Source organism: Condylura cristata, unplaced genomic scaffold, assembly GCF_000260355.1.
Source record: "Condylura cristata isolate star-nosed mole 26May11 unplaced genomic scaffold, ConCri1.0 scaffold00006, whole genome shotgun sequence".
In the NCBI taxonomy this organism is placed as follows: Eukaryota; Metazoa; Chordata; class Mammalia; order Eulipotyphla; family Talpidae; genus Condylura; species Condylura cristata.
Genome location: NW_004567107.1, coordinates 50733826 through 50748631, shown reverse-complemented (window position 1 = coordinate 50748631; position 14806 = coordinate 50733826). Strand labels below are relative to the sequence as shown.

The window sequence follows — 14806 nt, the reverse complement described above, 5'->3', positions numbered from 1 at the left end:
AAAAAAAAAAAAGAAAAGAAAATAAGAGAATGCTTACAATCATCTGATGTTAAGTATAAAATGACTAATCCTGCTTGCATCTCTGTTCTCACAGATTTCTAAAGTAATTAGGAAGACAAAAGACTTATCCAATTGGATTATATAGGTATGCATAAGTACACAGTTAGCACTATTTGAATACTAAATACTAACACCTTTTCTCACTTGTACTTTCTAGCTATAGAGTTGTTATATTACAGAATAATATCCAATGAAACAAAATAAGAAGTTGGCTGGATGTGACTTCTGGGAGAACGTCTCATTTCTATATTACATTTGATGATTGAAGCAAAAATTACAGGCCTGTGTGATCTTGTTCTCAATGTATGCAAGGGAATATGTGAGACAATAATATTATAAACAGCAGAGATCAAAGAGCCTTAGAAGGGGCCCTCCCTGGTGGCTCAGCGGGTTAAAGCACAATCACTGAGATTTTAAAGCTGCTTCCGCATGAGTTCGATTCCTGCCTGCCCCGGGAGGTGACCAACATGGTGTGGCAGACCTCTCCTGGCCCACCCGCTGCTCCCCTCAGCAGTGTACTTCGTCGATCTGCCTGTTTTGTTCCCCACTCTGTCTCTGGTGAAGCCTCTCACTGCCCCTGGGCCTTTGGCCTGTACCCCAGGTCTGTATGCACAAATAAATCTTAAAAAAACAAAACAAAAAAACAAAGAGCCTTAGAGGGAGGTAAGATTACTACACATTACCCAAAGTGGTAACATATCAACAGAAATAAACTATCATAAACTGTGTGTATAATGTAATACCTAGAACAAAAACTAAAAAGTTAATTTAAAGATATATACTCAAAAAGCAATTAGGAAAAAGAGAATAAACAGCTTTTCACACGGATGGCACTAAAATCAATGAAGGAAGTATCAGTCCCTCCCAAAGATGAAGCTAAAGCAAAAACTTTGAAGGTCAAGAAAGCAATACTGAAAGACACATCCATGGGAAGACACATCTCCTTACATCTAAGGCACTATAGTCCTGAAGGCAGCCCACATATCCTTAGCTGAGCAGCCCCAGGACAAACAAATTTGACCATGATGCCATCATCCCCTAACCATCAAGTCAACCATGAAGAAGATAGAAGACAACAAATCTTGTTCATTTCACAATCATGTCAACGCCAAAAAGCACCAGATGAAATGAACTGTCTAAGGAAGCTCTATGACATTGACAAGGCCAAGGAAAACACCTTGATCAGACGTGAGGAAGAGAAGAAAAGACATGAGCTACACTGACTCCCAAGTACGATACTCTCTGTTACCAACAAAAATAGGATCATGAAAACTGAGTCTATCTGGCTCATTGTGAATACAATTTCCTCCACTATAACAAAAGAACAAACAAATAAAAGAGATAAAGCAAAACATAAAATGCTACAATTAAGCTCTAATATATCATAATTACATCATTTACACATACTCTAAACATCGATTAAAAGGAAAAAATTGGCAGCATGGATTAAATAAAAGGGGGACCTCACTACCTGTTGTCTATAAGAAACACACTTCAACTATAAAAACAGTTCAGTAAAAGACAGAAAAAAAATCTTTTATCTAAAGAAAGCAGGATTAACTGTATTCATATGAAAAAGTAGAAATTGCCAGAGACAGAAAAAATGAAAATAGTAATAAAAGGGCTCATCCCTTTTAATCTCATCAAGAAAACATAGCAATTCTAAATGCATACACAACAAACAACAGATCTACACCATGAAATAGAAACTGACCACCAATAAGTAGATAAGTTCAGAATTAAAATTGAATGTTCAACATCTTTCAACAACTGATAGGACAACTAAAATAAGATAATGAAGGATATACAAGAACTCACCAACACTATCAGCCAATAGAATATAATTGTCCTTTATTGAGTATTCCACTCAAGAAAAGCAGGATATACAGTCTCTTCAAATGCAAATAGAAAATAATAAAAATAAATCACATCCTTGGTCATAAAATAATCCTCCAAAAGTGTATTTTTTTAAAGATTTATTTATTTATGCATACAGAACTGGGGTACAGGCCAGAGGTGCAGGGGCAATGAGAGGATTCACCAGAGACAGAGTGGGGAACAGAATAAGCAGACTAACAAAGTACACGGCTGAGGGGAGCAGCAGGCAAGATAGGAGAGGTCTGCGGAGCCATGTGAATCACCTAGGAGCAGGGGAAGGAACTGGCACTGAATAGGCTGCAGCTAGCTTGCAGTGCTGCTCTTTAACCTGCTGGACCACCAAAAATTTAAAAGACTCCAAAAAAATGTAAAAAAATCAAAGTCATATAGAATGTGTTCTGTCTTTAGTTGTTTTAGTTTCTATATGGTTATCTATATGGAAAAATTCACAGAAAATACCCTCCTAAAATATTAATAAGTTTATCAAGCTCTCAAGTACTACAAGGTAAACAAAGGTCAACTGTATACAGTAGGAATGAACACATGGACACTGAAATTAAAACTATAATGGCTCAAAAATATCAAATACGTAATTGCAAATCTAACAAACCATGATTCAAGGTACAGGCTATTGGTTGAAAATAGCAAAATGTTAATGAAAGAAAGTAAAGACAATTTAAATTAGTGAAGAGACTTATTATGTTTAAGGATTAGAAGACTCACTCTTGTAAAGCTATCAACTCTCCCTAAATTGCCAACAAAAATGGGATCACATAAACTGAATCCAGCTGGCTAATTATGAATATAACATAGTTTCTATTTAAAAAATCCAGTACTATTTTAAAATAGATACAGATGAGCTTATTCTAACATTTACTGGAAAAACAAAGGAATAAGAACAGTCAGGAAAAAAAATTGAAGAATAAAAAGAATTTAGAAGGACATACTCTGAGTTTATGATTTACTATAGAGCTTCAGTAAGTATTACTTTAGTATCAAGACTACAACTCACTAAGAAAGACATAGTGATCAATTAAATAAAATAGAGAAGTAAGTCCATACAACAGAAAGTGTAAATACAGAGACTTTATTTCTCCCCTTGAGAATTTTAAATTATGTATTCAAAAGTATGGCAAAATGATTTTTGACAAAGGTACAAAAGCAATTCAATGAAACAAGGATAGTTTTCAGCATAGGTGCTAGAGAATTTGGGTATCAATAGACCAAAAAGAAAAAAAAACCAAACAAACCTCATACCTTACACAGAAATAACTCAAAATGGATCATAGATTTAGATACAGGATATTAAATTTTCAAACTATTATAAAAAAGCATAAAGAAAAATCTTTGGGACCTAATACTTGGTGAGAATTTCTTAAATATGTCACCAAAAGCATAATCCATTAAAGAAAAAAAAATTGATAAACTAGATTTCAACAAAATAAAACTTTTAGTCTGTGAAAGACCTTGTTTTTTTTTTTTTTTAAAAAAAAAAGTGGGCCCTCCCTGGTGGCGCAGCGGGTTAAAGCACAGCACTGAGAATCTGAAGCCACTTCCGCATGAGTTCGATTCCCGCCTGCCGCCTGCCCCGGAGGAGACCACATGGCGAGCCAGACCTCTCCTGGCCCGCCCGCTGCTCCCCTCAGCAGTGTACTTCGTCAATCTGCCTGTTCTGCTCCCCGCTCTGTCTCTGGTGAAGCCTCTCACCGTCCCTGAGCATCTGGCCTATACCCCAGTTCTGTATGAATAAATAAATAAATCTTTAAAAAAAAAAAAAAAAAAAAAAAAAGTGAGTGAGCCCTCCCTGGTGGCGCAATGGGTTAGAATGCAGCTCTGCAAGCTAGCAAAGCCACTTCAGTTGGAGGTCGATCCCCAGCCCCGGAGGTGATCCACATGGCGCAGCAAACCTCTCCTGACACGCCCACTGCTTCCCTCAGCAGTGTACTTCATGGATCTGCCTGCTCTGCTCCCTGCTCTGTCTCTGGTGAATCCTCTCCCCCCCCTCCTGCACCTATCCCATTTCTTGTGTGCATAAATAAATCTAAAATATATTTCTTAAAAGAAAAAAACAAAACAGGAATCAGTAATTGTACTCCTGGGCATGGATCCCAGAGGAATAAAAATTACATCTATCTATCTATCTATCTATCTATCTATCTATCTATCTATCTATCTATCTATCTATCTATCTATCTATCTATCTACACAAAACTGTACATGAATGTTCATTCAGTTTTATTTGTAATAGCAAAAATCTGGAACTAGCCAAATTTTTCTCCATTAACCAATGGCTAAACAAACTGTACATTTATATACAAGGGAATCCTGGCATAAATCCACAGATATACTGTTGATACATAGAACTTGGATGAATTTCAAAAGCATTAAGATGAGTAGGGAAAGTCTATTTCAAAAGGTTACATATTGTAGGATTCCATATAAGTAATGGAATAAAATGACAAAATTCCAAATGATAAAATTATAGGGTGGGAAATGATTAGTGATTGCTGAAGGTCCGTAATTGTGAGTGGGGATGGGAGAGGTGACTATAAATTGATAGCACTAGAGAAATATTAAATGGGTACTTCTCAGTTTTAATTGAAGTAGTAGGTACAGGAATCTATATGTGTGATAAATTGTCATAGAACCATATATGCACAGTGTAACAGGTTTTGTCATTAAACTATAGTTAAGATGTCACTATTAGAGACACGGGTGAAGAGGAACTTTCTATATATTTTTGTAACTTCCCATGAATCTGTATTTAGTTCAAAATAAAAAGTGAAAAAAAAAAATTAGGTTTGTACACTGAGTGATCAAGAGGAAGTTTTTGTTTAAAGCAAGGAGAATCTGCTTATATTTAGAGATATTTGGAAATTATTAGGAGTAGGATTAGTAGAGAAAGAAAAAAATTATAGTATTTTCTCAAAACTGTTTTTTATAAACATGTTTTCCCTGCAATGCCTTTTTTTTTTTCATTTACATATTCCCTCAGTGTAGTTTTTTCCAAGATTTTGCTTCCTTGAGTTTGTATTCTGAAAACCACTGGTATAATTAATCCATGATTCCTAGATGGAAGAATCAACTTAGACAAAATAGTGGGAAATTCTTAACTTCTTCACATGAAACAGTAGGGATAAAGGAACAGAGATAGGTGCTTGACTTTGAAAAAAGCTGATGATAGTTGTTATTTTTTTTTTTCCTGTGAGACATACGGTTACTGCCAATGTTGAAGATGAGCAAAGGTTAATTGTGGAGTTCAGAATGATAGAATTTGAGAAGTCACAACAGGATTTATAATGGGGTGGAGACAAAAGTTAGTAAGGTACACATGAGCTATAATGAGCATTAATTGAAGAAATGGTAGGATACTTTCTTTAACGGTATCAATCTTTCTCTGTTTCACTTTTGTTTTTCTATTTGATACCATACAGTTAAAGGACTAGTCAGTCAACAATTTCTGAGCTTAAGGTTTCTGTAAGCATTCAATTCACGATATAAGCCCATTTAATTCTTATGAACTTTTTGGAAGAGAAAGGGAATCCTCATTAGGGAAACTGAATTTCCTGCTTGTCTGCAGTATGAGAGTTAGAGTTGCGGTTTGTTTGTTTGTTTGTTTGTTTGTTTTAAAGATTTATTTATTTATGCATACAAGAACTGGGGTGTAGGCCAGAGGTTTAGGTGGTGAGAGGATCCACGAGTGGGGAGCAGACAGGCTGATCCACTGAAATACAATGCTGAGAGGAGCAGTGAGTGAGACATGAGAGGTCTGTTGTGCTATATGGGCTAATAGTCTCGTTGGGGATTGAAGTCCTGGGACAGTGGCTGGGATACCTTGGTAGCATTGACATTTTATCCCCTGTACCACCCTGGAGTCAGAATTATGTTACGAGAAAAAAGAAAGAAGCAAATGTTTTTAGCATAGCTGTATTTATGAAACAAGATATATTTCATAATGTGCCACATTAATATGAATTTTAACTTTAAAGATTGGATGATTTGCTTTTTACTTTTAAGCATCCCTTGTGCTACTAGAGAAAGAAATAGATGGTGGTCAAGTTCTGCCTCTTCCATATTTAGTGTTATGTACAAAGAGTAAGAAAGACTCCCACGGGAGCAAAATAACATGGTATTGATAAATAGAGGCTTAAAGTGTTTTCTCTACCATTCAAATAAGCAATTCTTTTTAGCTATTCTCACTCTTCACCTCTTAGATTTGCTATGAGCTCGTAAGCAAATCATCTTTGAAAAGATAAAACAGTGTATTAGTGAGGCTTGATTCTTAAAATGTAACTAGAAAGATTCCTGGGACTACTAAATATTTCAGGCACATTGATTAAAATCCAAGACAAAAAAAGTAAGAATATTTCAAATTGAGTGTGTTTATCAATAATCTATTTTAAAAACCCACTATATCATGTAAAATGCTGTTAATTTGTCTTTGTTATCCTATAACATGCTTAAAATTTTCTACCTCCTAGTAACAAAAATTAAAATATATGCTTATCTACCAATCTGAACAGTGTTTGCCATATATGTCTTTTCCTGTTATTAAATATTATACTTAGAAAAAAATGTGAGCAAGATTTATCTACATATGAAAGCATTTCCAGCTTTCATTTTAAAAATTAAAAAAAAATTTTTAAAAAGATTTATTTAGGCCCTCCCTAGTGGCGCAGCGGGTTAAAGCACAGCACTGAGAAGGTAAAGCCACTTCCTCATGAGTTCCTCATGAGTTTGATCCTGGCCGGCCCCGGAGGAGATCTACATGGCACGGCAGACCTCTCCTGACTCGCCTGCTGCTCCCCTCAGCAGTGTATTTCATCTATCTGCCTGCTCTGCTTGCTCCCCTCTCTGTCTCTGGTGAATCCTCTCACCCTCCACATCTCTGGCCTGTACCTCAGTTCCATATGAATATATAAATAAATCTTTAAAAAAGATTTCTTTATTTATGCATACAGGCCAGAGGTACAGGGGCAGTGAGAGGATTCACCAGAGACAGAGTGGGGAGCAGAACAGGCTGACTGACAAAGTACACTGCTGAGGGGAGCAGCTGGTGGGCCAGGAGAGGTCTGCCTGGCCATGTGGATCATCTCCCAGGCAGGCAGGGATAGAACTCATGTGAAGGTGGCTTTAACTTAGTGCTTTTAACCCGCTGCGCCACCAGGGAGGGCCCTTGATTAGTTGTTTTGAGTAATTGTAGTGAATATCCAATTCAGAAAAAAATTTGTTTATAACCACAAATTCTATTTATGCACATATTACTATAAAAAGTAATTTTTAGTATAAAATATATTTTTTTAGTACAAAGATCTCTAAGTCAACTAAAATGGGAATACGAAGTGAAGGAAATATGCAAAATTTTAAAATGCTCAATAAGCATGTACTCATGTCTTTGGAATGAATTAATAGTGGCTATCCAGTCATTATGGAACTTATACTGCATTTTGAGTAACATTTTTGTGTTTAATTGCCTATATAATATGCAAGAAAGGACATCCTAAGTTAAAACTTAGGTTAAAAAATATTAGGTTTCAACTTAGAATGCTTGGATCGGGGAAGACTATTGTCACAGACTTCAAGTGAAGCAGAAGGGAGCTAAATAAAGTGAGAAAGTGGAAAGGATGAAAGACTAAAGTCAAGCAGACTGAGAAGAAAAGATTCAATGGGTAGAATAGTGCTGGAGAGTTGCCTGGATTATGATCATAGAAGAAAGCCCTAGACTTGAAAAGAATTTTTTGTTAAGTAAAAGGGGCATGTTTTAGCAGGTACTACAGAAGTACTGATTAAGTAATAAACCTTTGCTCTTAGGAGCAAAATTTCAACAATCAAGTAATGTAACTATTACATTATTAACAATGAAAAAATTGCATCATTGTATTATCAGATGCTGAAAGGTATCTGACAAAGTACAAAAGTCATTCATGATTAAATTCTTGGTAAACTGAGAATACAGGAAAAATTTCTTAACTTGTTTAAGACTATAAAAACCTTACAGTTGACATCATACTTAATGGGAGAAACTGGAAGATTTCCCATTAAAAGGATATCCCACTAAAGGATAGACCCCTTTACTACTCCTTTTCAACATTGTTCTTCAAACTAAAGCTACAAGAAAAAGCAAGGAAAAAAGAGTATACAAACTGGGAAGGAAAAACAAAACTGTCTTTGTTCATAGATGACATGATGATTTATATAGAAAATCCAAAAGAATAGACAAAAAAAAAAAAAACCCCACAACAAAAAACCCTTCTGGAACTAATAAGCTATTATAGCAAAGTTACAAGATACAAGGTTAATATATAAAAGGCAATTATTTTTCACGAAAACATGGATGAACAAGTGTAATTTGAAATTAAAAATAGTAAACCATATATATTAGCACCTCCTTACCCCAAAACCAAACTAAGTGAAAAATGAACAACCTCTAAAATGTGCAATATTTAAAGAATATTTAAGTAAACTATAACATACTCAGCTATTCAGTCATTAAAAACAACATTTATAGAAAGGAAAAAAGAGACAAGTCTTCCTTAGAGAAGAATGCCAAATTATATATGTAGATACTCCCCTATCCAGGAGGTGAAATAGTACATTCAGATTATGGAGTACTAGTCAGTCCTTTAAAAAAAAAAAATGCTATTAAGCCCTGGAAAGCTCCAGAGAAACCTAAATGCATATTACTAAAACACCAATATGAAATGGGTATATAACTGTTTGATTCTAAGTACATGACCTGTGGAAAAAATTAAGCTATCAGTGGTTGTCAGGGATTAGGGAGAAGGGAACTATGAACAGGTGAAGTACAAAAGAATTTCATGGCAGTGAAACTATTCTGTATGAAACTATGAATGGTGGACTTTATAATGTTAAAATTAATAGGACGTATAGCACCAAGAGCAAACCCTAAAATAAATGATGAGCTTCTGTTGATTGATAAAAAGCAACCACAGACTAGCAAAGTGATTTCAGTAATTTGTCATCAAATAGTAACTTAAAAAGTTACAACTGAGATGAAAAAATGTACAACATGAAAAAATAACATAAAAAATGTATTTATAAAGTAAAAAAAAAGTACAGTTTTGGTAGTGAATTTTTCTCTTTCTAGTTGGATTATAGAGACAGTTCCAGCATAATCCCATAAATATATGGAAAACTACTCTTTTTCTAGACTATAATAACTTCTAAGAAGTTTTGATTAGATACTATACCACGCACATTACATATTTATTATCTAACTTAATCCTCACAGCAGGATTCCAAGATAAGAGCTATTATTACATTCCAAGGATAAGAAAAGTCACCTGAAAAGAGAAGACTTGCCGAACATCACATGTGTGGGAACTGACAGAGCCTGATCAGACCCTGTTTGCCTCCTAAACCTGTGTTCTTCTCCTATTCCACATCAGACCTTTGCTATTTGTTTCTTCCCTATAAATGAACATGCAATGAGTGCCTTTCCTACATTTTCTAAATATAAAATTGAAATTAAATCAAAGCCTCCAGGGCCTGGTTATCAGATTTCAACCTCACAGCTCCTGTCTATCATTAGACAACAGGAAAACATCACAAAAATGCAGCAGAGCAGAATAATATTTACCATCATCGTTTCAACATGAGGGAGTCTTAAAAAAAAAAAAAAGAAAAACAAAAAACAAGAGAATTCCATTATCAAGTAACTTTGAACTCATAGATAAAAGCCCACCTTAGAAACTTACAAAGAAAGTTAATATATTACTGTCTCTGAGAGCTCCTACTCTAAAGATAGCTTGTTTAACTTAGTATGTCTTAACATCTCCCAAACACACTTGTTTACACATTTCCCCTAACCCCAACTTATACCATTTAACTTCTCAGATATGTAAACCAGATGTGTCTCAGAATCAAGGTCTAGTTCATCAATTGATCTAGTTACTTTCTCACAAGATATGTATCTTGGCTTTTCTCCTTCTAAGGGACAAAGTTTCAAATGCTTATCAATTTCCAGAAGCTAGTTCAAGACCAGATTTGAGACTTTACTGACTGAAGTAGCTTTTTGATTAATGCTCTTTATCTTCCCTATACTTTTGCTAATATAACTCTATCACAAAGCTGAAAAATCACACATAAGAAGCAGTTCAGTAATTGCTATTTATATTACTCTAAGGTATGTTCCTATTATTGGGTATTAAGATGGGGAATTCCAGTAGCCCTCCCTTATCATGAGGGGTATTCTCTAAGGCCCTATAGTGGTACCTGAAAACATCTTAGTACTAAGCCCTATATACCATGTTTTCCCCACATATTCATATCTATGACTTAGTTTAATTTATATTGTAGGCACAGTTAGAGATTAACAACAGTAACTAATAATAAAAGTAAAGTTAGAATAATATACTATAATAAAAGTTACATTCTCTCTCAAACTGTCTTATTATACATAAAATTTTTGTACTGCAGTTGACCTTCACTAACTGAAGCTTTGGGAAGGGAAATCCCCAGGTAAGGGGGTTTGGGATGGGAAATCTATTCTATGAATAGTCTATGCAAAATATGTAAATGAAGGGATTTTTGTTGCTAAATTTGTTGGATAAAGTTAAATATCACTGGCAAAGATTTTTAGTAAGGTTTTAAAATAAATGCATTGAAATTGATGAAAAAATCATTACATTTAAAAGGCTAACTTTTTGGGCCCTCCCTGGTGGTGCAACAGGTTAAAGCACAACACTAACACGCTAAAGCCATTTCAGCATGAGTTCGATCCCCACCCCAGAAGTGATCCACATGGCGTTGCAGACCTTTCCTGACCTGCCCACTGCTCCCCTCAGCAGTGTCCTTCCTCAGTCAGCCTGTTCTGCTCCCCACTCTGTCTCTGATGGATCCTCTCACCACCCCTGCACCTCTTGCCTGTACCCCAGTTTTGTATGCATAAAAAAATAATTTTTTTTTAAAAAAAGGTTAACTTGTAAGTACCTGAGAAACAAACAAAATGAAAACAAAAATAAATACCCTCAAGTTTCTTAACTCTTTTTCTCCTTCTCATTTGTCCAGCAGAGATCTACTGAGAAAAATTTTACTGAATGCCTGCAAAATGCCAAGACTGGTGATTAACATGGTACCCACTCCTGGAAGTTCATAGACCAGTTGGAAATGCTATAAATAAGAAAACAGGTCACAGTAAGAGAAGGTCAGAAATCTTTCCAGAGGTTGAGTCCTTTAGGAATTGAAGGAGTTAAACAGAATGGACTGGTGTTAGGGAATAGGGTGGATTGGGGTAGGGTGGACAGAGTTTGTAAGGAAATTTGAAGTTGGGAATTTTCAAGTCCAAAGACTGAAGGTGGAAGAAGGCTGGACTCCTTTAACTTTCATCATCTTTTTTTAATTATAAGCTCTACTGCCAGTATGGTTGCTGGTCCCCTGCTCCACCAAGAGGTCATGTGGGATCAGACAAAGGCATGGACATGAGAACAGAGGGGCTGAAATGTTGCCATGGCCCTACCACTAGGCGTGGGATTCAGGCCAAGTTGCTTAACTTCTATGAACATGTTCTTTCATCTGTAAAATGGGGATAGTAGCACCCAGATAAAATGGGAGAATGTAAGTCAAACTCTTGCTTCAATTCATTTTGATCTTCTTCCTGCTCCTTGCTTCAGTTTGTTTCAGAAATTATATTGTTTCCCCTTTCTGCTTTGTCCTACTCCTCTAATTTCTATCTTGTTACCATTTTTTGGCAGGTCCACTCAAAGGGCTGAAAATGGGGGAAAGAAACATGGAGCAGGGGTAGAGAGGAGCAGGATCATAGTCTAGAAAAACTCTCTAAGTGGTTGGGATCAGCCCTAGCCTTCTCCTTCCTTTCCCTTCCCCTCCCCCTTAGATTTGCTGTTCCCAGGGATCCTTGGTTTTTGTTCTCTAGAGGCTTGAACTACCACCTGTTTTTATTGTTTAAATCCTGACTTATTGTTTAATAAAACCTGTTTTCTACAGAGTACCAGACATTAAAATTGTACAAATGTAAATACAGCAATAGCTAAGTTGTATTTTCTTTTAAAAAGATATAACACTAAGCCTTTCTTCCCAATGCTTTTCCAAATTCCCTCTATTTTCCATTTCTTTTCTAGGACTCTCCACTCATGGGAAACACTCCCTTTTTACTTGATACTTTCATTTAGCACTAAAAAAGTATTGTTAAATGCAATTCATCTATTATATTTGTCTTCCCTACTTAAGTCCCTTAAGTGGGCAGTGTCCTCCACAGCACAAAGTTTCCCAAACTTGAATATGCATAGGGTCACCTGGGGATCTTGTTAAATGCAGATTCTGATTTAGCAGGTTAGAGGAGGGACAGAGTTTCTCCTAATGAGCTCCCTGATGAAGCCACTGTGGCTGGGCCCCGGGTCACACTTGGGGTTGCAAAGTCTGATTGGATTTAAAACAAAGGAGGTACACAAGAAATGGCTACTGCACTATGCCTTGGTCCTCTCTACTCAGTGTCTTCACATTTTGTTCAGTACATTTTTCTCCACTTTTTCATCTGCATGATTTATGCCTAACAGTTCACAATTATTCCTTTGGTAGCTATTCCTTTATTTCCTTTCCATAGTCACTGGTCTTGGCCAGAAATGGGTAATAAAGGGAGTAAGTACTACAGTAACCTTCAGCCTATTTCTCCTGTCATCTACTTCCCCTTAACAGTGGCAAGATTAACTTTTTAAAGAATCACTCACCTCTTTCTTGCTCAACAACCTATAGTAGGCCCCAATCTATGTCATATCAAACTCAAACTCAAGATGAGAGTTGTTGCAAGACATTTCACTAACCCTCACTATCCTTTGCTAGTTATTTTCTCCTTTTCCACCACTGAACCCCTCTGCACATTGCCAAGATATGAATTAGGCTCTTGAAATTCTTTTCAGGACATTTTACATTGAGTGTATCTTCTTCCATTCCTTTTAAAAGGAATTTGTTCATCAAAACAATTCTCAATCTTCAGCTACAAAATACAGCTGTTTCTGATTTACTCCCAGCTTTAAGTCCTTCACTTAATTAGGTATTAATTAACTAGGTGAATTACTCATTTTAATGTTGTTACTTTTTTTCATATTTTTCATATTTTCTTTTAAATAGGAGTTATGTATGTTTGCTCATGGATCTATCCCCATCACCTAAGAAAGCTTGACACCCAAACATAGTGAAACATGTTAAGAATTTAGCATAGTTAAGATTTGGGGGCTGGGGGTAGTGGTGGGAGGGAGGCTCAATGAAGGATTAAAGAAAACTTAGATTAAATTTTACCAGTTTTCATAATGACTTATTTACTGGAATGTGGATGCATGCTAATAGTTAAATCAAATTAGACAATTCTGGTAGCAGAGCTCTGACACTGTAAAAGCATTAAGTATCAGCTAGCTCACATCAGATGATGGGGCGTATTACCACAACATGTTAAAAAAAAAAGTATTGGCCAAAGAATAAAAAAATTTAGAAATCCCATAAGGAGTATGTTAAGAGATAAAAAAAAAATCTGAAGTTTACTAACACGTCTACATTGGACTAGGGTTCAGCCACCATCCTACTCGTAAAATAACAGTTAGAGACAGCGAAAATCTAATACTGGCCCCAAACCCACATCCTATCTAAAAGGCTGACGCTTTCCTGTCATTGTTTTCAGTATACTCCTCACACTTTGCATTCATTGGATTGCATTTTTCGTAATAGCTCTTGATGCTTTTAATTCAAAAGAAATAACATTGGACTTTCTTATACTACAATTTTCAAAGGAAAGAGCACTGCGAGGAGGCCCACTCAGCGAGGTGTAAGAGGCCTGCACAGCCGGCACACCCTGCAACTGCTTGGTGCTCCGATTTCATCTATGCGTTTTTATACATTTCTTCTTTTATTTGGATGGTGCAAACCGCGCAAGTGCAGCATTAAAACCTCCCCACCCTGGGAAACGATGCAAGAACATGCAGCTTAAACTGCCAGGTTCTCCCAAACACACAGGCTAGGGCTGGAGGCCCGGATACCCGCCCCCAAAGCCCGTCCACAACAATCGTTTCCTCCCTCCCCGCCTTTTACATACAGTACACATACAAATACACACACGCAGAGCAGCCAGCAGGGGCGGGCCGGGCCAGACCACTGCGCAAACCGCAGGGGGAGCCTCAGCGGGCGCACTTATTTTCACCACGCTGTTGCTCTTTGTCACCCACCCCTCTCTCCGTCTGGCCGACGCATTTTTAAAAAGCTGACCTGGGGCCATAGCGAGTCTGATATTCTGCTTGGGCGCCGCACCCCTCAGGCGGGAGTTGTGCTGTCCCCCCTCTCCTCGGGGAGAAGTTGGTTCCGCCCCAGTGCTAGCGGGCGCCGAGCGGGAGCCGCGCGGGAGCAGCGCAGCGACGGCGGCGGTAGCGGCGGCGGCGGTTGCCATTCCGAGCCGTTGAGACGCCTCTGCGGCAGCTGGTGGCGCAGGTGGCTTGCGTGGACGCGAGCACAGGCGGCTGGCCCGCAACCGCAGCCTCAGCGCCCGTGGCCCCGGCAGGTGAGCGGCGGCGGGGACTCGCCCCGCCCCCCCCTTCGGTGGCCTCGCTCCTGGCTGTAGCGGGGAAGTGGCCGCGGCCCGCCGGGGAGCCGATAGGCGGCCTGAGGCGGCGACGTCGGGAAGCAGGTTGGGGGAGAGGTCGTGCGTAGACGGAGGGGGAGCACTCCCCCAGGCTTTTGCCATCTTTTCTCTCTTCCCACAGACCTCTCCCCTCCCTTTGGGGTTTAAGCCCGGTGAAAAAAGCCCGAAGGAAGATGGGGCGGGAGAAAGGGGGTTCGGGGCTGGGAAGCATCTCTCCCTCAGGTGGTGGCGTCTCTTCGGTCGTCGAGCGGGGGACCTGCGGAGACCCGG

At 37.9% G+C, this 14806-nt stretch overlaps 2 protein-coding genes across 3 annotated transcripts in view; one reads left to right on the top strand and one right to left on the bottom strand.

The window, feature by feature from the left end:
* The window catches only part of LOC105853286 (atherin-like), a 41178-nt gene extending 26540 nt beyond the window's left edge, over positions 1 to 14638 (bottom strand). Inside the window, exon 1 of the mRNA XM_012721253.1 lies at positions 14167 to 14638. Within this exon, the coding sequence (XP_012576707.1) occupies positions 14167 to 14638 (472 nt within the window). The remainder of the gene's footprint in view (positions 1 to 14166) is intronic.
* PSIP1 (PC4 and SFRS1 interacting protein 1) overlaps positions 14351 to 14806 on the top strand; it is a 37261-nt gene continuing 36805 nt past the window's right edge. Inside the window, exon 1 of one of the 2 annotated variants that reach the window (XM_004677675.2) lies at positions 14351 to 14455. The gene's annotated coding sequence lies outside the window, so the exon portion shown is untranslated. The remainder of the gene's footprint in view (positions 14456 to 14806) is intronic. The other variant, XM_004677676.2, reaches the window with a different exon arrangement.